We start from the raw sequence: 22,037 nt of genomic DNA on the forward strand, positions 1-22,037 counted from the left end.
AGTTTAACCACTAAAATTATATTGAAATTAAAAATTAAATAAAATCAAATATAAGCTCGATTTTTATTTTTTCCAATTAAACTGAATTTAAAATAAATTTGAGTTTTAACTCTTTTTTTAAATGAATTTGAATTACTCTAAACTCAATAATATTTTTGTACAATAATGAAGGTGAGACGGTTTGTTATTTTAATTAAAAATAGGGACATTCTATTTTAAAAATTGAATAAATAAAATAAAATAATCATAATAAATTGGGTGGTTTGTAGTATTTAATTAAAAACAGTAATATTTATTAAAAATTAAATAAGAAAGAATAAAATAATAATATTAGGGTTATCTTAAAAATAACATATCTTATATAACTTCTTAGAAGAAAAATTTTACATGCTAAGGTTATGAGCTATTTGAAGGCTTTTTAAAACCTAAAGGGTTTCGAGTAATTAATACTTGTTATTGCAGGATTGTAATGGGTTTTGAATCAAGTTAATTGTTTTTTGGCTTGAACTTAATTTGATAGGTTGCAAGAGTTGAGCTCAATGAGTTTGGGAGTTGTAAGAATTGTTGACTTGAACTTCAGTCAAAAGATTATAATAAAAGCTCACAATTTATATTCTTATTTCAAAATCGACATTGGTTGTATTAGCAAATTTTAAAAGTCATACTTTTGGAGGATAATTATACAGTTTAAGGGTAAATAAAAGATTTTGAAGGTATAAATAGTGGCGGGACCTAGGATTTTAATTGAAAACAGGGTTTTTGTAACTCTATCATTGTTAATGATAGCTACAAATCGAATCAAATCTAAACATTCTTTGGGTTATAGTTGGATTTCAGTTCATTGAACTAAAGTTAAAAATAGTTCAAATAAAAAATAGTTCGGTTAGCATTTGACTTAAGCTCATGACTCAAATTTGTGACTTGAATTCATAATTCAAGTTCATAGTTCATAGACAAAATGATGTTGTTATATCCAATCACGAATAAATGGACGTCATTTTGATAATTATTTGACATAATTTCAATCGAGTCACGAGTCAAATTTAAAATAAATCAAGTTATCTGTCCAATTTGTAAGTTGAATCGAGTTGAACTTTTTCTAACTCAAGTTTAATTAAGTTTTAAAAATAAATTGACTCTTCTGACTCGAGCTCAACTTGAGTTCAATTGAAACAAATTCAAACTAAACAAAACATGTTAAGATAACTTTTGAAATTAATCCAGTGCGATTCAGGTGTAACCTTAATCATTGTTTGTCAATCAATTAGTGAAAAATTTTTAAAAATCATCTAATCTTAAATAAAGGAAATGATTCAATATCAAAAAAAAAAATTGAAAGGAAATAATGTAATTACCCATGTAATTTTCTATATGGAAAAGCCTCTTTAAAGTGAAGAGAGCTATAAAATTTGTTAATGGATTTATATGTTATTTTCACTTTTAAAAATAGAGTCTATTTCGTAATATATTTGTTAATTCTCAAACATTTACGTTAATAAACTAACTGTACTATATGGTATTCGGTGACACTTACATAAAGTCATTTACAATTAATAGCAAATTGTATATATATGTTTTTGTTATGTTGAAGCAAATACAAATTCTTAATCTGCAAGCACAAAGCTAAAAACATTTAAATGAAAAATTTTATAAATGAATGTCAACATTAATCAACTAACAACTATGCCAAAATACCATTCAAATTAAAATATAATTTTCTAATTCAACTTATAATATATCAGACACATAAAGTCTAAAAATAATATAAATACCAAAAATATCAATCAAATGTTGCAATATCAAACAGTTGTGAGCTTTAACCTTTCTAATATTTTTACACATCATTTATTAAAGAACAAGTCCAAAAATAATCAATTTATTTATCAAATTAATAAACTAAATACAATATATATATATATATATATATATATATATATATATATTACAACTTGCTATAATAACAAATTCATCAACATAATTTAGAAGACTTAAAATCAAAATCTCCAATAATAACTAAAACTGTATTAAATTAAAAATCTTCCTAATAATCAAACAGAATTTTTTTTCTATTGGAGTTGGGGCATTCAAATTCATTTTTTTTCTGTTGTTTAATTTATAGGAATATTAGGGTTTTTTTTTTTTGTTATTCTATTTCAATTTTTTTTAAATTTTTGCTGTTTTATTCAAATTTTTTATTTAAAAGAAATTGCTTGTGGGCTCCACCAATTTGGGTTGGGAATAATCTTTAAGATGGCAGGAGGGCTTGGTCCTATCTTAAAATTGAAGTGGGTTACAATGAGATCAGATGAGAGGAATATGTTTTTTTTAAGGGTCAAAAGACTTAGTCCTAACGAAGTTTTACTCCATGTGTAAAAACCCCCGGCAAAGTTTTAAAAGCTCAACTATTTATTTATTATTCAATTTTTATTAAATTTTTTAGTTAGTTATATAGATAAAATCATTATTTTATTATTAATATTAAAATAAATAAAATTACATCTCATTTTTCTCGTAGTTTAAAAAACTAATAATTTTTTCTACTTAACAGTTTGAAAACTTGCATTTTCCCCCTAGAGTTTGATGTTTCCAAATTTGGCAACCACTCTACGAAGGTCGTCAACTGGCCTTTCCATCACTTTTTTCCCCAATGGTTTCTTGATGTGAAAATCATCAAAAAGCAGACTAAAATTGTCGACGATATCGCATAGACATTACACAGATATATACAACATTACACAGATTTGTGCGACATTTGGTCATCTGTGCATCATCTTGTGTGTTGGTCAAACAATGCACAAACATGTGAGTCATGTCTATGCATCATCTAACCAACACAAAAATGGTGGAACATCACACAAATCCATACAATGTCACACAAATCTATGTGGCATTTGTGCAATGTGGCCAACCATTTTAATAGACTTTTTGATTATTTTCATATCGAGAAACCATTAGAGAGAAAGATGGTGGGAAGGTCAATCAATGACCTTCCTAGAGTAGTCACTATAATGGAGAAAAATCAAGCCCTTAGAGGAAAATACAACTTTTTAAATTTTTAGATAAAGAAAAATTATTAGTTTTTTAATCTAAGGGGTTAAAATGAAATATAATTTTATTTTTTAATACTAATTATAAAATAATAATTTTACCCTGATAACTAACCGAAAACTTTAGTAAAAGTTAGATAATAGATAGATATTTAAGTTTTTGAAACTCCACAGATTGATTCTTGGGATTAGACTAAAACCTGGGTGAGAATAAGTCTTTTGGCCTTTTTTAAGTGATGGTGGGCCTAGAGACAAATTTTCATTTTTATTTTTATTTGAGTGTGCGCTTGGGGCTATCCTAACAAAGGTCTAGGTCGGCTTTTGAGTATAAATGTAATAATTCAAACTTTTAAAAATTTACTGATATTGCATTGCTTGCCTAAACTTGTGTGCTCATCAAGTAGAGACATACCTTGCTTTGACTTCCGCTCAAGTAAATAATTAAATCAAGTTTGACTCAACACAAATCAAGCCATAAGCAACTCGTGAGCTACTTGTCTCATCTGTAGTCCTAAGTATCTATATATATAATTAAGTGTACAAACAAATATTACTAACTAGTCTAACTTATCTATACAAATTATAGTTATCAGTATTTTATGATATACAATATACATCCTATAATACGATATGATACGATACAGATAACACAGTGAATATATTATATGATATGATACATATTTTACAGTATAATACAAATTACAAATGTGGATTGATACACTTTATAGAGAAAATGATAATATATTAAGGTGTATATGACATATTTTAAATTTTTAAGAGAATTTATGAAATTTTCCAAAATAATCACGTGTCAATTAAAAAATTTCTATTATTTTATTTTATAAAAATATATATTATATGATACGATATACAATATAAAAAATTAGGTTTTTTATGTACAATATAATACACAATTCTACTATCATGAATTACAAATTGAAATGATTACATACGATTAAATTATTAAATTTTGTTCATACATATACTATTACTTTGTATATTGCATGCTTTTATTATAATAATACCCTAGAATACACATGAGATCACTTTCCTATTTTAATCCTTTAAAACAATTTTACCATAGGGTAAGCGAAAGAAAGGGAACCAAAACCAAAACTGTCGGTGCTTGATTTTTCATTCCAATTTCTATTTGGAAATGGCTTTCCTCGAATAGGTTTTGATTCCCAATTTATGGAATCGGCCAACTCTGACCCGATTCTAATTCCACCTCATAAAAAATCGGAATTAAAACCAAAACCTATAAATAAATATTAAAAGTCTTCTAATTAATGTTTACTCAATTGGTAAATTCAAATATTGTTCAAATTAATACTTATTCTTTCAAATTGTTCAATATTTTACATGGTTGAAAAAATAATCTTTTCCTTCTACATTAATTATGTACCAAACACCACTCATTGTCAAACTTTCACATTCTAAATTTCAAAAATTTAAATATTTAATTGTCAACTATTAAAATTAACAAAATTTGTTAAATTTAAAGGTATAATTGTTATTTAACCAATAATATTTAAAAATATAAAATTTATCTAATTTTCTTATCTAAATTTTTAAAACTAGCAAATTTTGTCCAACATAAGTTTTAAAAACTTAACTCCCCCCTTAGGGCTTTTTTTTCTTCCTTCTCCAACAATTGAAATCTGTTCGACCACAACCAATATTCTTTTTCCTTCGAAACTAAACATGTCTGCTCTTCCACCTAACAAAGACGAAGACAGTGCTTTCGTCCAGTTCGACATTCGTTTGCTCTGGTTTCTCTTGAATCAAGAGTGACATGTTCAACGCTCTTATTCAAATTCAATGCTCTAGTTTTGTTGACAAAAGAGCAAACAAATGTGTCACTCTCAATTCAAATGAAGAGTAGATGTTTGGGGGGAGAGTGCCAATGGACGAATAGCATCGACTTCATCTTTGTTTGGGGGAATAGTAGACACATTTAGTTTTAACGAAATGAAATTGAAAATAGAGAGAAAAAAACCGACAAAGAAGATGTGTGGGAAGACAAAGTCGACCAATCAAAATCTAGTTGTTAAAGAAGGAAGAAAAAAATTCTCAAGAGGAAAAAAGTTAAGTTTTTAAAATTTAGACTGAAGAAAATTATTAATTTTTAAAATACAAAGGGGAAAACAAAATAAAATTTTAGTTTTTTAAATATTATTAATTAAATTATAATTATACTCTTAAATTGAATAAGTTTTGTTAACTTTAAAAACTAATAAATGAATATTTAGATTTTTAAAACTTAATAAATAAAATTTGATAATGGACAAAACATTATATAAGAATAGGTCTTTTGGTCTAATTGTAAATGTTTTTTATTATTAACATTTACTTATTTGGTTTCATGGATTGTGGATGGTTAGCATGGTCAAATATAGTTGATTTCATGAAGCAATAATTTTCATGGTTATAGTAATAAATATTTAACAAATGTTCTTGCTTGCTTTTTGTTTGTACAATAGGTACTTATTAAAAAAAAAATTTAACAAATGTTAAATTCCAAAATGAAGCAATAACTTTAATGGGTTTTTTTTTTTTTTTTTAAGTAATAACTTTTATGGTTATCTTAACAAATATTTAACAAATGTTAAATTCTTATGTCATTTGATATAAGTTTTAAGAATTTATCTAAAACCCGTAAAAATAGGAGGATATTAATTAAAATATGTACAAAAATTTTTGCTTAAATATTTTAGGTAAATTTTAAGTAATTTTACTTTTCTAAGTAAATTTAATTTTGTTTTCAATGTTAATTATGTTAGATTTGATATATTTTTTTGACAATTTTTTCTTTCAAAGCATACTCTATATTTGATAAATCATGATATAAATCACAAATAGATTAATTTTTGGTATAATATAAATCAAAACGAAAAAATAAACATAAGTGTAAAGAATTGATACTAGTGCGAGCGGATACATGTGAGTATGTGCAAGTATGCACAAATATGTACAAGTGTGTGTAGATGTATTCGGATGCATGTGAATATATGCAATTACGTGCAAGTGTAGGTAGATACATATAGGTACGTTCAGGTGTGCAAAGGTATGCACAAGTGAGAAGAAATATGCACATCTGTACGTACTCATTATATATATATATATTATATTTTTTAAATATTATATTATATTATTAATTCCAGGTTCAATGTCTATTTTAAGGAATTAGTCAATTTTGATTCCAATTTTTTAAATTTTTATAGGATATTCGAATTTACTTATTTTTAGATATATCATAAATAATATTAGAGAGGAATATGATTCAATTCGAAATTCAAAATTAAACAGTTAAATTTTCTGAGCACGTACGGTCAATTTTTCATGGTTCACTAGATTCCAAAACAAAGATCGAAACTTCTGACTTTTCCCATCATCATCATAGTCGGGAAAACACTTCAAACCAGTTTTCTTCCGTTCGTTTGTAAACTCTTGGTGTCATCAATGGCCGATCGAGTGGCGCTTGTCTTCGAGACGGTCTGCAACAGACTGGACTCCCACACTAAAGCTTTCTGGAACACCAAGCAACGGAAGCTGCTGCGTCTAAAACTGGAAGAAGTTCAAGATCTGCTAAATCAGGACAGACACCTCTTTGAATTTGACGAAAAAATTCCGTCGGTGGCCTCACGATTCTCTGAACTTGAAGAAATTGCATATGGAGTCGATGAATTGATTGATGACTGGGAGCAATCTGAAAAGTCAAAAGGTAAAATCGAGCAACAGGTCCGGAGAATCGTTGTCCGATTGTTACGTGTCTTGGAATCGTTTCATAAACTTATTGCTGGTGAAGATGAAGAAATTAGTGCAATTCCTGATGTGAGTTTTCCAGGATTAGGAGATTTTGTTGATCTTGAATTATTGCATTTTAATACTATAATTTCTTTGTTATTACGGAACGATGAGCAAATCTTGCGTTTTTTTCCTTTTGTGGGGATACATGGAGCTGAGAAGAGTACTCTTCTTGCTCAAAGAATTTACAATGATGAGATGGTGAATCTTATTTCCAATCTAGGGCTTGGGTTTCTGTTGGTGAAAATCTTGAAATCGATAAAATTGTAGAGGCAATAGTCAATGCTCGAAGCAGCGAGAATGTGTTGCCGCATAATAGATTCTTGCTTGTATTGGATGATGTTTCGGAAGCAGATGATATAAGATTGGAGAAATTAAAATCATGGTTAAAGAAGTGGTTATAAGTCGAGGGATCTTGTGTTTTAGTGACTACTCGGTTTAGACGTGTGGCTGATGTCATGGGGACAGTACCAGAGCAGCACTTGTCGTATTCTTCAATTGAAGTTCCTTTGCTTCGTCCAGCTCCAGGGCTTGAACATGAACAGGGTTTGGAACCTGTGGTATTATACTCTGTAGGGATGGCATCAACTTCCAGAGGTAAAGATGAGTCGACTTCTGCTGTATCAGGTCACTTTGAGGTTAAGAGTGAGAGATTGCTGAGTGCTCTCGCAACATCTCCGGCACCAGAACCTGTGGTAATGGCTTCAACTTTTGAGTCGACTTCTGCTGTATCAGGTCACTTTGAGGTTAAGAGTGAGAGATTGCTGAGTGCTCTCGCAACATCTCCGGCACCAGAACCTGTGGTAATGGCTTCAACTTCTGAAAGTAAAGATCCATGGCGTTCTGCTATTTTGGATTTTGAGGCTGAAAGTGAGAGAGTACAAGCTGCAGGTACATCTCTGACACAGGAAGCTGTCGCGTGGGCTTCATCTTGTGGAAGTAAATATGAGCCAACTTCTGCTGTGGCAGGTCACTTTGAGGTTCGGGATGAGAAAATAAAAGCTTCAGATACAACATCTCTGACCTTTGGGTATCAGGCTCCTACATCAAGCTTGGAGATTGTGGAAGAAGATGTGGTGCCATTTCCTCCACAAATAGGTAAACCTTCGCAGAGGTCATCGACAGCTTCACCATCCCTTTTACGTTCTTCAGCAACAGCACCAGCTTTGGTCCTTTCCAACTCAGGTAAAAACATAGACCAAGCAGAAAAGAAGAAGTATGTGAAACAAGTAACAGGTCATCACAGTGACACTGAGCTGCATTTGGCTGCTCAGCGTGGAGATTTAGGAGCAGTTAAACAGACTCTTACTGACATAGATTCCCAAATGGTGGATACCTTAAGTGGGGCTGATTTTGATGCAGAAGTTGCAGAGATAAGGGCATCAGTTGTGAATGAGGTGAATGACTTTGGGGAAACTGCACTTTTTACAGCTGCTGATAAAGGGCATATAGAAGTTGTGAAGGAGTTGTTGAAGTATTTGACCAAAGAGGGTCTTACAAGGAAGAATAAGTCCATGCTTGATCCCTTGCATATTGCTGCAACCAGAGGGCATCATGGTAATTCTGTTATTCCATGCTTTTACTTTATGATGGGAAATTTGAGTATTCTAAAATAGCATAAGGTTGAAAGGTTTAATTGTGCCTTGAGCTTTAATTGTGTCATAAGGAGTTTGGTATTTTAAACAATAAGGTGTTAGCTGGTTTACATTTTGTAGACTTTATACAGTTATTCGCTTATCAGTTATGATAAGTAGCTTAATGGTTGATGGGGGAAAGACTGTTAGTCTGTTTTGAAAATTCATAGTTAATATCTTTTCAAATACAATTATTAATGGAAAGGTTAGTAATTGCTATGGTACTTCTGTTATGAAAATTCATGACAGATATCTCTTCAAATACAATTATTAATGGAGAGGTCGCTAATTGCTATGGTACAATTTAAAGTTATAAGTTGTTATAATTAATGATTAGAAAATGTGCAAAGGTGTCTTTCTACTGATATCTTGTCCTCTGCTAGTGGAGTTTAGATTATGATTCCATTCTTTTTGTCCTTGGTTCTTTTTCAAGGATGATGGAGATGGTTTTTCTTTACTTTTGTGAGAAACATTACTGGTGGCAAAACTTTATCTTCTTACATGACTGGGGTGTCATTCTAATAATTGTTCTTTTTGTTGCAGCAATTGTCCAACTGTTACAAGATCTTGATCCCAGCTCACAGATTGTGGAAGAAGATGTGGTGCCATTTCCTCCACAAATGGGTACACCGCCAGCTCGTAAATCTGAAATTCAGATTGTATCTCTTGAAGCAAGAGAAAAGATGCCATCTATTTATAACATGGAATCTGAGATTATACCTTCTCAAACTGAAGGAGAGCATAAGATGAAGTGCAGATTGAAGGCAAGTGCCCAGCAATCAGTTACGGTTGCCACAAAAGAAGCCATTGAAGTTGCAGTAGAACATCTCACTGTAGAAAATGAAATTTCAATGGAAGATCAGTTGTTGCAAGAATCAGTTTTATTTGCAAAGAAATCAATTAAGACAACTGTACAGAAGATTTTCAGCCACATAAATAGTGTTAGAACTACAAAAATTGCTGTTATTGGAACTGGTGGTATTGGAAAGACTACTGTGCTCAAGGCCTTGATCAACTTCCCAGGCACAAAAGGTATGTTTGATGTGGTAATTTCAGTGACTGTTTCTAGATATTGGAACACAAGAAAGGTCCAAACGAGGTTTTAAGACAGTTATCATTAGGTTGTGAGTATTCTGAAACTGATGCTGAAGTTGCAGAAAGATTATATAAAGTTCTGAAGGGGAAGAAGTTTTTGTTGATTTTGGATGATGTTTGGGAGCAGATTAATTTAGAGGCACTGGGTATTCCTGGTCCCAGTTCAGAAAATGGCTGCAAGATAGTAATAGCATCCAGAAAGCGTGATGTTTGTCATGACATGAATTTGTTTGAGGTGGTTGAAGTAAAAAGTATCTCTTGGAAGGAAGCTAGGGAACTGTTCTATGAACAAGTGAGTAGAGACATTCCACTGTCAGATGTCAAGTCCTTTGCTGAAACTATAGTTAAGGGCTGTGGTGGTTTGCCACTGCTGATTATTGTTACTGGAAGAGCCCTAGGAGAGAAAAATGATGTTTCCATATGGAAGGATGCTTCAAAAAAATTCTCACTGCATAAAACTTCTAGAAAATGTCAAATTGAAGATGTGCTCCAATTATTGAAATTCAGCTTTGACGAACTAAGTGATAATGATGTGAAGAGTTGTTTCCTCCACTGTGCTCTATTTTCAGAAGCTCAGGAGGTCAGTATAAATAAATTCATAGAATATTGTATACAAGAAGGTTTAATCACTGGTGCTCAAGCTGATGCACATAGAAGGGGTCGTTATATAGTTGATATTCTTATACATGCTTCATTTTTACAAGTTACTGAAGGTGGAAGTTCCATCAAAATGCATGATTTAATCAGAGATTTAGCATTAGGAATCATATCTTCAATGCCAAAAGATATTCAGTTTCCGTTGGGAGCAGAAGGAATTCAGTTTCTGTTGAGTGCTTATTCAAGATCAATCGAACTACCTAATGCGGGAGGTAGTTCATCATCAAGATCATTGAACATCCTTGAAAGCAGTAGATTGTGTATACCAGAAGGTAATCAATTTCTGTTGAGAGTTGGAGCAGGTCTAACAGAACCTCCTTTGACGGAAGAGTGGAAACAGGCCAAAATGATGTTTTTGAGTGATAATGAGTTATCCATGTTACCTGAGAAACCAAATTGCCCTGAACTTTTGGCATTGTTCTTACAAAGAAACCGGTTGCTGAGAGTGATACCTCCATCCTTTTTTGACTGCATGACCTCTCTCAAAGTGTTGAATCTATCTGAGACTAGAATAAGGTCCCTGCCAGAGAGACTGTTTAAGCTTAAAAACCTCCTAATTCTCATTGTATGTGATTGTAAACGTCTGTTTATGCTTCCCTCTGATGTTGGATCTCTTCTTTGTCTTGAGGTGCTTGATCTCCGAGGTACTAAAATTAAAGTTTTGCCTGATAAGATTGGTGAATTGACATCCCTGAAACGTTTGGCAGTGTCCTTCTATGGATCTATCGATGACAGTGAATATGTTAAATTGCCATGTCATTTGATTTTGAGTGGCATTATATCAAAGTTGCGTAATTTGGACACCTTGAGTATTGTTCTTTATCCAGGGGATGAAAGGTGGCATGAGGATGTCAAGTATGTCAAAACTGAAGTCAGCAAGTTGAAAAATTTGAAGTTTCTCTGTTTTCATTTCCCAGAAGTTGAGCATGTCCAAGAATTCCTCACAGAAAGCGAACCATGGAAGAAGAGACTCTTAACGGAGTTAATGTCAAGAGTATTTCTTCTCAGGTCCCAGAGTATTTGGAATATGATTATAATCAGCAGGGTCAATGCTTGAGATTTGTAAATGGTGAAAAGAAACCTGATGAAGTTCTTCAAATATTAGCTCGCAGCACTGCTTTCTATTTGGATAATCATCTTGACATTGAGAGCCTTTCCAACTTTGGTGTTGGCAATATCAATGGGTTGAAGTTTTGTATAATAAGTGACTGCCCCAAGGTTAAAATGGTTGTGCATGTGGATGAAGTGAAAAAAGATACTAATACTGTTTTTCCTTTCCTAGAGACCTTAAGTATCCATCATTTGTGGAATTTAACAGCTATTTGGGAGGGGATTCTACCAGAACGAAGTTTTGCTCAGTTAAGAATTTTGTCACTGCATGGATGTCCAAAGATGGAGTATGTTTTTAGAAGTTCAATGATTCAGTATCTCTGTAAATTAGAGGAACTGATTATCGAAGATTGTCAAGCCATCGAACAAATCATATTCGATGATGAGATAACAGATTCATGTTCTGTTTCACTTCCCAGTTTGAAGAAGTTAACACTTCACTATCTGCCTGGATTGATTACCATTTCGAGTAGTCCCTGGCCGCAATTAGAATATGTCAGCTTCTACTGTTGCCCAAACTTGAAGAAGATTGATGCTGATTCCAGGTTCAAAGATGTAATAATAAAGGCTGAGAAGAGTTGGCGGGATGCGTTAGAGTGGGAAGATGATGAATTGCGGTTGCACATTGAAAACTACTCCACCATTATCTTTCAAGATCATCTGTAAGTAAAAATTTTGGTTTATTTTTTTCAATGAGTTCATAGATTCAGTACGAGTTCATAGTTTTAACCATGTTGTACATATTGTATATCTGAATTATCATTTTTTTAACCTTTATCTTTACAGTCTGAGTCTGAAATCGCTAAATGCATGAATTAATAGATATTATCAAAAATTGAGCTTCGAATGGATGATTACTTGCATCTGGTAATCTATCCATATATGAATTTTAGCTCAAGAGATTTTATTTATGAGTGTTAATTTAGATGTTAGAAATAATATGTCATCATATGATTAACTGTTATTTTATCTTTAATTTAAAATTATATGACGTATCATCATTAGTATTCAAATTGACACTTATAAGTATAGATGATTTGATTGTTTAAACTATGTTATGATATATTAAGATCTGAGCTTTTTTAAAATAAGGACTTTAAGCAGAGGGACTCATTGTGAAAATGAAACTGGGGATGGGTATGTAGCAAATCATTTGAAATTAGTTCCTGGATTGATGTAAATGGAATGAAATTGATCAAGGTTTATTTGCCATTTATTTTTGGCATAATTCAAGCCAAAGTTTCATTTGATATGGTGAGCGTCCTCTTAAAAGGTTGAAAATTGTATATCAACGTAGATAAAGCTAAAAATAAATAAAAATGATTTGCCTTTTTAACCACTTCTTTTTACGTGTAAGCAATGGGTGGGACAATCGAAAAATAAATAAATACAATAAAGGTTTCAGATGGTGTAGGGCCGATCTAGCTTTATCTTTTCCCTTTTTTTTTTTTTTTTTGAGTTAAACTGAGTTTAAGTTTAAATTAATTTGCAAGGGTTAAATTTTTTTCAAACCAATTTTAATTTGACTTAATTTAAAAAGATTTGAGTTTAAGTTTAATTTATTATTGTAATTGAATAAAAAATTGATTAAAACAATATTATTTAGATATATATTGATTAAAATGTTGTTGTTTTAATTGATTTGAAGATTCATAACCTCGGCAAACCGAGCATCCCTTAAACTCAAGCTTTTACAATATAAAAACCCTAAGTTTGAGTTCATATAAGCTAAGTGTATTTCAAATTTATTTGAACCAAGCTGATAATGAAATTCGAATAAGTTCAGTTTGAATATCCTCTTATTTTGATTGATTAGAATATCAACACTCTCGATATACATAGGATTGAATTAATATATAATCAAATAAAATTGTAGTATGGTGGCATGATACACGTCTTCCCAAATTGCAAAAGAAAATTTACGTTGAGTATTGTTGATGCTAGCATCTGTGGTTAAATTGAGTTTACGACTTAACTTGAATCGGTTTCGATTAGCCGCTCTAAGTTTTGAAACAGATATATTGTAATTTCCCGAGTTTTAGCTTCTATCATCATGTGCAAAGGAAAATTATTCAAGAGAATTGTACAAATGTCAACTATACAGTAAAACACACGAGAAAATAACATTTCCAACAAATTGTGGTAAAAAAGACAAAATAATTTTACATATACAGCTCTTACCACAAAGTCAAACTGAAAAATCTGGACAAGAAAATACTGCTTAGAAGGAAACTCACAAACTTTGCAATACCCAGAACAAAAGCATAAATCTGGAAAAACTGAAGTCCAGCAACAGCCAAGGGTCAAAAACAACAACTTCTGAACAAAGATCAATTAAGGTAGAGAATTCAACAGCAACAGCTCTATAGTGGCACAGCTTGAACCCATGAGACGTTTCCAATACATCGATGTTTTATGCCATCGAGTAATGTGATAAATTCCAAAGATATCTTGCAGCAATGGAACAAACATCATTGGAAAATCACACTTTTCCCGTAGCAAACCGCTAACACCCAGCCACAAATCCAGGGCCTGCAAAAAGAACAGAAAATATTTCAGCACATTAGTCCTATAAAATTTTGTAATTGTCATCTGAAATAAAAGCAAAGAAATACATTTGAAAGAGTTTTTCTTTGGGATACCTCGTGTTTATACAGATTCTGAAATCGATTTTTTGTAACATCCGTAACATCTAGCCAATCCACCTGATTCCACAGATTTAGAGTGCAATAGATTGCTATCAATTTCTCAGCCCTTTGGAAAGTAGCTGGGAAAGTTTTTAGTGCCATACATGAATCAATCCTCAATGTCTCCAATGAATCCCATTTCAATGACACATTTTTGCAGTTGCGACACATGAAAAACAGGGTGTATTTTGGCTCCTTCGGGTAGGCATAGCTTATAGGCCACCTGTCCTATTCTCTCCAATATTTCATACGGACCGTAGAAGCGGGGGCTAAGCTTCTCATTCGGGCGAGCTGCTAATGAGCGAAAACGATAGGGCTGTAATTTTAAAAAAACTCTATCTCCCTCCTGAAATTCCACCTCTCTTCTGTTTTTGTCGGCTGCCTTCTTCATCCTTTCTTGAGCTTTATTCAATTGGCTCTTTAACTCATCCAAAATCTGATTTCTCTCCTGAATCATAGTCGTCACTGCTTCTACCTTCAAACCCTCCTCCACCCATCCAAGCAGCGGTGGTGGATGCCTTCCGTAAACTGCCCTAAACGGTGTCATTCCTGCTGAACCATGGTATGTTGTATTATACCAATATTCAGCCCACGCCAACCAGCATGGCCAGCTTCGCGGTTGCACTCCACAAAAACAACGAAGGTATGTTTCGACACTCCGATTGACTACTTCGGTTTGACCATCTGTTTGCGGATGGTAAGCCGAGTTGAATTTCAGCGTGGTGCCTGCGGCTCTGAATAATTCTTTCCAAAAGATGTTCATAAAGACGCGGTCTCTGTCCGTCACAATGGTGCGAGGGAACCCGTGGAGGCGCACAACCTCCTGGATAAACAATTCATCTACGTCCTTGGCAGTGAACGGGTGCTGCACAGCCATGAAATGCCCGTATTTCGTCAATCGATCCACTACCACCATGATCACACTTAATCCCCTCACCTTCGGCAGCCCAATTATAAAATCCATTGACAAATATTCTCATACATTCGATGGAATCGGTAATGGCTGTAATAACTCCGCTGGCGAGGCTGCTTCGTATTTCATTTTCTGACACACATCACACTCAGCCACATATTTCTTAATATCCAGTTTCATGCCTTCCCAGTATAAGATGGAGGTCAGTCTCTTATAGGTCCGAAAGAACCCAGAGTGGCCTCCGTAAGATGAAGAATGAAATTCGGAGATGAGTTGAGGAATGTACCTGGAGCGCCTAGAGATTACCAGCTTGCCTCGGTAGAACAGGACACCTCCCTTCAAAGAGAAGCCCGGATATGACGGCGATTTGCACAGTAGCCTCTGAATTATCTCCCTCAGCTTTTCATCTCCTTCGACCTCTTGCTGTACCCACCCGTATCCTTCTGTTTGGATGGCCGAAATGGCATGCAGTGCCTCTGTAAAGTTGGGGTTACGTGATAGAGTGTCAGCAGCCTTGTTTTCGCATCCCGACCGATAGATAATCTCAAAATCGTACCCTAGCATCTTAACCAGCCAGCGTTGTTGCTCAGGTCCTGATATCTTCTACTCTGTAAGGAATTTCAGACTCCTCTGATCAGTCCGTACCTTGAAGCGCCTGTCGAGGAGGTAATGCCGCCATTTCTGGAACGCCAGGACTATCGCCATCAGCTCTCGTTCGTATACAGACTTGTTTCGGTTCCTGAGAGAGAGAGACTTGCTGAGATAGGAGATAGGTCACCCACCTTGCATCAGAACCGCCCCTAAGCCCGTTCCCGACGCATCTGTTTCCACCACCCCAAATATTCAATTTGCCTCTGCTTGAACAAGCATTTCTTTTTATTTAACACTAACTGGTGCCTCTGCAAGGTAAGCAGTACCAACCTTAGGTGATCACGGTGTTCTTGGAGCCCCCTACTATACACCAAAATGTCATCGAAAAATATAAAGACGAACTTGCGTAAGTACGGCTGAAATATCTTATTCATCAGCCCTTGGAAGGTGGCAGGTGCATTGGTCAATCCGAAGGGCATGACTAAAATTTCGTAATGCCCTTCGTGTGTTCGAAAAGTCGTTTTCTCGATGTCTTCATCACGGACCCTGATTTGGTGATACCCAGACTTGAGGTCTAACTTACTGAAGATTTAGCTCCCTCCAGCTCATCTAAAAATTCGTCAATAGTGGGAATAGGGAACTTATCCAGTATGGTGATGCGGTTCAAGGCTCAGTAATCTACACAGAATTGCCACTCTCCATTCTTTTTTTCAAACCAATATTACCGGGCTTGAAAACGGGCTAATGCTAGGTCGTATAACCCCCGTCAATAACATTTCTTGCACTATTCTTTCGATCTCGTTCTTTTGGTAATACAGATAGCGATACGGGTGTAAGTTAGGCGGCTGGGAATCCCTCTGTATACAAATTGTGTGGTCTTGTTCCCTCTTGGGTGGGAGACCTTACGACTCCCTGAATAACATTTCAAATTCCTCCAGCAGGTTGGCAATTTCAGGCATATTGGTTTCAGTCCCCAAAAGAATTTGTTCCGAAACTGCGTTCAATTCCACCTAGAAGGCTTCCCCCCTTTTTCTGATCAGTTTAAACAGGGTCTTGAGGGACGTCTCTACCCTTCGTAACGAGGATTTCCCTTTCAATTCGACCATTCTTCCCTCCCACCAGAACTTCATAGTTTGTCTACCCCAATTGATTTTGACTTCCCCTAAACTCTTCAGTCATTCAATTCCTAGGATGATGTCCATCCCTCCCAGACAGAACGGAAGAAAGTTCTGTTGGATTATGAGCTTCGAAAAAATCAGCTGAACCCCTTCACATCTTCCCACTCCCGAAACCTTCCTACTGTCGCCCAATACTACCGTATACCTTGCTGTGTGCACCAGAATTTTGAGCTCAGCCACTAATTTTTTGGAGATGAAATTGTGAGTCGCCCCACTATCAGTTAATGCTATGACCCTTCTCCCTTCAATTTCCCCTATCAATTTTATTGTTTTCGACGAATTAACCCCCATTACCGAGTTACTGTTCAGATTAGCCTCCCCCTCGTTTTCTTCCACCCGACTCTCATCCTCCATTGCGTCTCCTTCTTCATCCGATTCTCTTTCAGAAATCATTATCTTTAGCTGGCGGAATCGACAACGGTGCCCTGGAACAAATTTCTCGTCACACCGAAAATATAATCCTTTCTCTACTCGCGCACGGAAGTCGGCGTCCAAAAGTTGTCGGAAATTACTGTCTCGTCTTGATGGAAAAGGGGAAGCGTTGGAACCGGCCGTTGGTCGCACATTTGGAGCGTTGTGAGAATTGGAGTTGGCGGATGTGGCATCTGTTCGGGTTTGAGAAAGGGGAGGGCGTATATTTGGTTGGAAACGGTTTGGGCTAGTTGTCGGTTCGGTTGCTGGGCTGATGTAGCTTCGATTGGGTTGGGGGTTACTGGGCCCGGAGTTAGGCCGATTGCTTATGGGTGGAGTGGCTGATTGTGGGGTGATAAGTATTGGGCTGGGGTGGGAATAGTAATAGGTTCGGGCAGGCTGGGCTACTGGTCTCGGATATCCTCTCCCGGGTCGACCCGAATACCTTTCATCTATTACTGCATTCTTCTTCTCCACTTGGCGCACATAGTTCATCGTCTCCATGAGCGTTCGAGGCTGAAACATCCTCACCTCCGCCCTGACTTCCTCAACCAACCCGTTCATGAAGATCACCCTTATCGTCTCTTCCAATAGCCCTTCAACGGCCGCAGATAACAATTCGAATCAACTTCGAAACTCTTGTACCGACCCTGTCTGGCAAAGAGCGAAGAACTCCTCTTGCGCCGTTCGCTCGTCGGTTGGAGGGAAACGCTCCAAAACCTCACGTCTAAAGTCTTCCCATCCGTCAAAGGGTTGGTGTTTCTCCTTCCACTACAACCAGTGTAGGGCGTCTCCTTCCATGCATATACCTACCGCTGTCATTTTCTCTCGTTCGGTCAACTGGTTGACCTGAAAGTACCGCTCGACCTTCGACACCTAGTCGAGAGCCCCCTCTCCATGGAACAGGGTAGTTCCAGTCGCTTGTATTGCCAATCCCTTCTGTTTTCGACTGCCATTTCCCCCATTTCTTCCATGACGTCTTCTGCTCGACCCTGTGGCATCGCTGAGTTATCCTTCGTTGGTGGAGAATAAGATGGCGACGGGTCCAATCCTCTCAGCGTCTGTCTCCTATCGTTTCCCTCCCTATCCACCACTGATTCCCTTAGCTCCCTCAGGTATTCCCTAATTGTTTCCATGCTCGTTTCCACTTTCTCCATTCTACCTGTCATGTATTTCATGCTCGACCCTAGTGTCTCGATACCTTCTTTTACTGCACCCACTTCTATTTCCAAACTCTCTACTCTCGATTCCATTCTCGTCATGCTTTGATACTAGTTGATACGAACCTGGTGGTCCCTGTAGGTTTTTCCAGCAACTCTCATGGAATGATGCTCCACCCAGCAAGACCAGAATAACACAATTGAAACTTCCCCAGAGGAAACCCAGTTCCAGTATGCAGCAGTGTTCAAGATTTATTATCACCACACAATAGAGACAAACTGAATGTAATAAACTCAGAGAATTAGTTACTAACACAAATAGCAAAAGATTTGTATTGATTCAATTTTCTGCAATGAATACAATGTTCATCTACAGTTGCACATCAAGCATTTAAATTACATTAATTCTCTCTCTGTTCATATAACCAAAAGTACATACAAATAAATCCCTTCACATTTCCCTTCCCCGAGAGGCTACCTCTCCCTGCTCTTCTCTTTCTTCTTAATTGCTAGCCTCCATTTCTTTCCTCCTCTCCTTTTATATCAAGCTCCTCAATGTTGCTTTCCCGCTCTTCCCTTGCCACATCAGCTTTGGGTACCTTTATAGTTTCCTCTGGCTTCTGGCGCACGCTAGCTGTTTTTGTTTTCAGCTGAAGTTGGCCTATGGCTTCTGCTCCAGTCTGCTGGTCCCCAGGGACCTCTCTTGCTGTCCCCTTCTTCTTGCTCCTGTTCCTTACATAGACCCTTGCCCTAACAATCTCCTACCTCAGTTCGGAGCACTGTTAATTGATCACAATTCTTAAGGAACATTGCTTTTAGATTTTTCAAACCAGAGATTGATGATGGAAGAGTATCAGTCTTCGTTTTATAGAAGTCAAGAAGTTGTAGGGTAGACATATGCACAAAGAATGATCTTGGAAATTTCACCAAGCAACTAACTTCTTGGAGTAACAGTGTTAAGATTCTTTTAGAATTGGGCTCATCAGGCAATGGAGGGAGACATGAATCGCCAATCATTGAGATCCTAGTTGCATCTTCCCATCTTATTTTTCTGACCATTTCATTGTCTTGAACATAATTGTTCTCATTGTGCTTGGCAAATCTAAATGCCACTTGTTGATAAAACTCAAACATCTTATATCTCTCTTCCTTGGTTTCCTTTTCCAATAGAGAATTGTCGACAAAATATCATAATATAACATTCCCACGATCACGTGCCTCCCCAAGCTTTTCGAAGCGCTTCAAAAACTGTTCTGCTCTCCAACACTCAATTATGTAATCCCGATGAAGTTCATGACCAGTTGGAAATATAGCCAAATATAAAAAACAAGACTTCTCATCTGGTTGTAGCCTGTCGACTTCAAGTTCAAGGGACTTGTAAACTTCTTCCAAATCTTGTTTTGGTTCCCCAGTTGGTGATCTTAATTCATGCAATGTGTTCCGCCATATTGCAGGATCTGTCCCACTTGTTGTAGGAACTCTCGCTTTAGTTGCCAGGTGGTTTCCTATCAACTTTATCAAGTGTGGATTGCCACTGCAGAACTTGATAATCAATTTTGCCTCTCTCTTGATGTGTGGATTATCCTTCAAATGCATGCCCACTTTCTCCCAAAACATATTTTGTGCATCCATGTCTGACAATCTCTTTACTTCAATTTGTTCATCTGCCTGCTCACAAACATCTAAATACCTGGAGGCAAAGACAATCTTTCCTTTATGTTCATCATTAATGCCAATTTGTTCCAAATCAATCTTGGAAAATACTTCATCAAGTAACAATAAATAGCTCCTGTTCTTCAGCTGTTCATGAATAATGCTCTTTCTTTCTTCATCACTGAACTTTTTCGGTTTGATTTGTAAGCGCTTTAGTAGTTCTTGTTGTATGTATCTTCCATCTCTTTTTCTGCCTACAACTATCAAGAAAAGAAATTCAAACATTTTAGATCCCTTCATTGCTTGGTGGAGATGATTCATTGTAGTACTTTTACCAACTCCTATTGGTCCAAGAACACAAATCCTTTTTCAATTTTCAACTATTAGATAGTCTTGGAGCTCTTTTACATTTTCTTCCAGGGATGGAAAGGCACTAATTTTGTTGGTAGGGTTCGTTATATATGGAGTTGGAGCCTTTTGAACCATTAAACTTCTTATAGTCCTACTTTCAGCCTTCAGATTCTTTACCTTCTCAGTCTTCTTGACAATTTGGCCACCAAGTTTGACAAGACAACAAAATGGACATAATCCACACATGCAGCTGAAGGACTTTTTATACTTCGCCTCCAATTCTTTGACATCTTTTTTCAGGGATATTAATTAAAATAGGCAAAAATTTTTCCGCTTAAACTTTTTTAGGCAAACGCACAGTAATTTTACTTTTATAAGCAAATTTTTTTGTAAATCCAAAAATACCCTTCCAGCCCTGTATACGTAGACACGGGAAGAAAGGTTTGAGTGCTTGGGTGCGTGTGGAGTGCGTGAGTGCGTGGGTGCGTGCGTGGGTGCATGTGGAGTGCGCGCGGAGTGCGTGGGTGCATGCATGGGTGCGTGTGCAGTGCGTGCACTGTGTACAATGCACAGTGCGCGCACAGTGCGTTGCAGTGCGCGCACTGTACATTGTGCACAGTACGTGCACTGTTCACAATATATATATATATAATATTATATTATTATATATATTTATTATATTATAATATTATATATATAATAATATAATATATATTTAAAAATTATTATTATTATTATTTATATATATTATATTAAATATTATAATATTTAATATATATATTTATTTATTTATTATATTTTTATATTATTTAATATAAATATATATATTTAAAAGAAAGGGTGCGCGCACTGCACGCACTGCGCGCGCACCCTCACACTTTGTTTATATATATTAATCAGGGTGCGCGCACTGCTCACGCACTGCACGCACCGCGCACGCACTGCGCGCACCACGAACGCACCGCGTGCACTCCTCACGCACTCAAGTTTTCCTTCCAACGCCTACGTATACAAGGCTGGGAGGGTATTTTTGGGGTTACAAAAAAATTTGCTTATAAAAATAAAACTACTGTGCGTTTGCCTAAAAAAGTTTAAGCGGAAAAATTTTGCCTATTTTAATTAATATCCCTCTTTTTTCATCTCTTGTACTTTTTTCAACCAGTCTTTGCAAGCATTGGTCTTCTCTTTTTCTATCTCATTTCTCTCCACTTCTTCATTCACATCATCCTCTTCACCACATAGCTCTCTATATTCCTTCATAAGTTTGTCATGGTTCTTGCTCATATCTTTCACATAACCATAATTACGCTTCAGATAGTTGAATATGCCTGTACCTTGTTTAATTGCAAAATCAGCTGCTGCTACGCCTGTTTGCGTTGCTGTCAGTGGATCAACAAGCATCCTGCAAATATTATTGAAAATGATTAATGATCTATCTATCAACAAATGTCATGAGTTTTGCATATAAAAGAAAAATAAAGCTAGAAAGCAATTGATGACCCAGGAGCAGATGATGAGTTGGTTAACTAACTTCCTAGTGTTACTAACTGCAGATAAGAATTAGCCAAAAAGGTCCCTTCAAGCTGTACTAGAAGTTATGACAGTCAAATTTTCTCCATGATCTGCAGTTGCAAGAGACCTGGTATATCTGCTAACTGATATTAAGTTGGAACATAGCAGACTTTATGTTCTGTTCAAATTTAGATTTGAAGCACCTAATTTATCCCACCAGAGAACCAAGAA

At 35.6% G+C, this 22,037-nt stretch overlaps 3 protein-coding genes across 5 annotated transcripts; 2 read left to right on the plus strand and 1 right to left on the minus strand.

The window, feature by feature from the left end:
- The first annotated feature begins 7,312 nt into the window (after nt 1-7,312).
- LOC123196654 lies at nt 7,313-12,149 on the plus strand. 3 transcript variants are annotated; one of them, XM_044610717.1, is made up of 3 exons: nt 7,313-7,506; nt 7,615-8,411; nt 9,032-12,149. In XM_044610717.1, the coding sequence occupies exons 1-3, from the start codon at nt 7,313-7,315 to the stop codon at nt 9,592-9,594; spliced, it is 1,554 nt and encodes a 517-aa protein (XP_044466652.1). In that variant the 3' UTR covers nt 9,595-12,149. The 3 variants fall into 3 exon arrangements, with proteins under 3 accessions (XP_044466652.1, XP_044466651.1, XP_044466650.1); XM_044610716.1 differs by having other exon boundaries at nt 7,313-7,481; nt 7,590-8,411; XM_044610715.1 differs by having other exon boundaries at nt 7,313-8,411.
- On the plus strand, nt 9,804-12,016 carry LOC123195668 (putative disease resistance protein At1g63350). The gene is made up of 2 exons (XM_044609484.1): nt 9,804-11,095; nt 11,188-12,016. Exons 1-2 carry the CDS (start codon nt 9,804-9,806, stop codon nt 12,014-12,016), a joined length of 2,121 nt encoding a protein of 706 aa, XP_044465419.1.
- Nucleotides 12,150-18,799: 6,650 nt separating the features above from the next.
- On the minus strand, nt 18,800-20,264 carry LOC123195669 (probable disease resistance protein At5g63020). Its single transcript, XM_044609486.1, has 2 exons — nt 19,491-20,264; nt 18,800-19,051 (listed from the first exon to the last, which is right to left on the minus strand). The coding sequence occupies exons 1-2, from the start codon at nt 20,262-20,264 to the stop codon at nt 18,800-18,802; spliced, it is 1,026 nt and encodes a 341-aa protein (XP_044465421.1).
- Between the last annotated feature and the right edge of the window lie 1,773 nt (nt 20,265-22,037).

Source organism: Mangifera indica, chromosome 14 (assembly GCF_011075055.1).
Source record: "Mangifera indica cultivar Alphonso chromosome 14, CATAS_Mindica_2.1, whole genome shotgun sequence".
Classification (NCBI taxonomy): domain Eukaryota; kingdom Viridiplantae; phylum Streptophyta; class Magnoliopsida; order Sapindales; family Anacardiaceae; genus Mangifera; species Mangifera indica.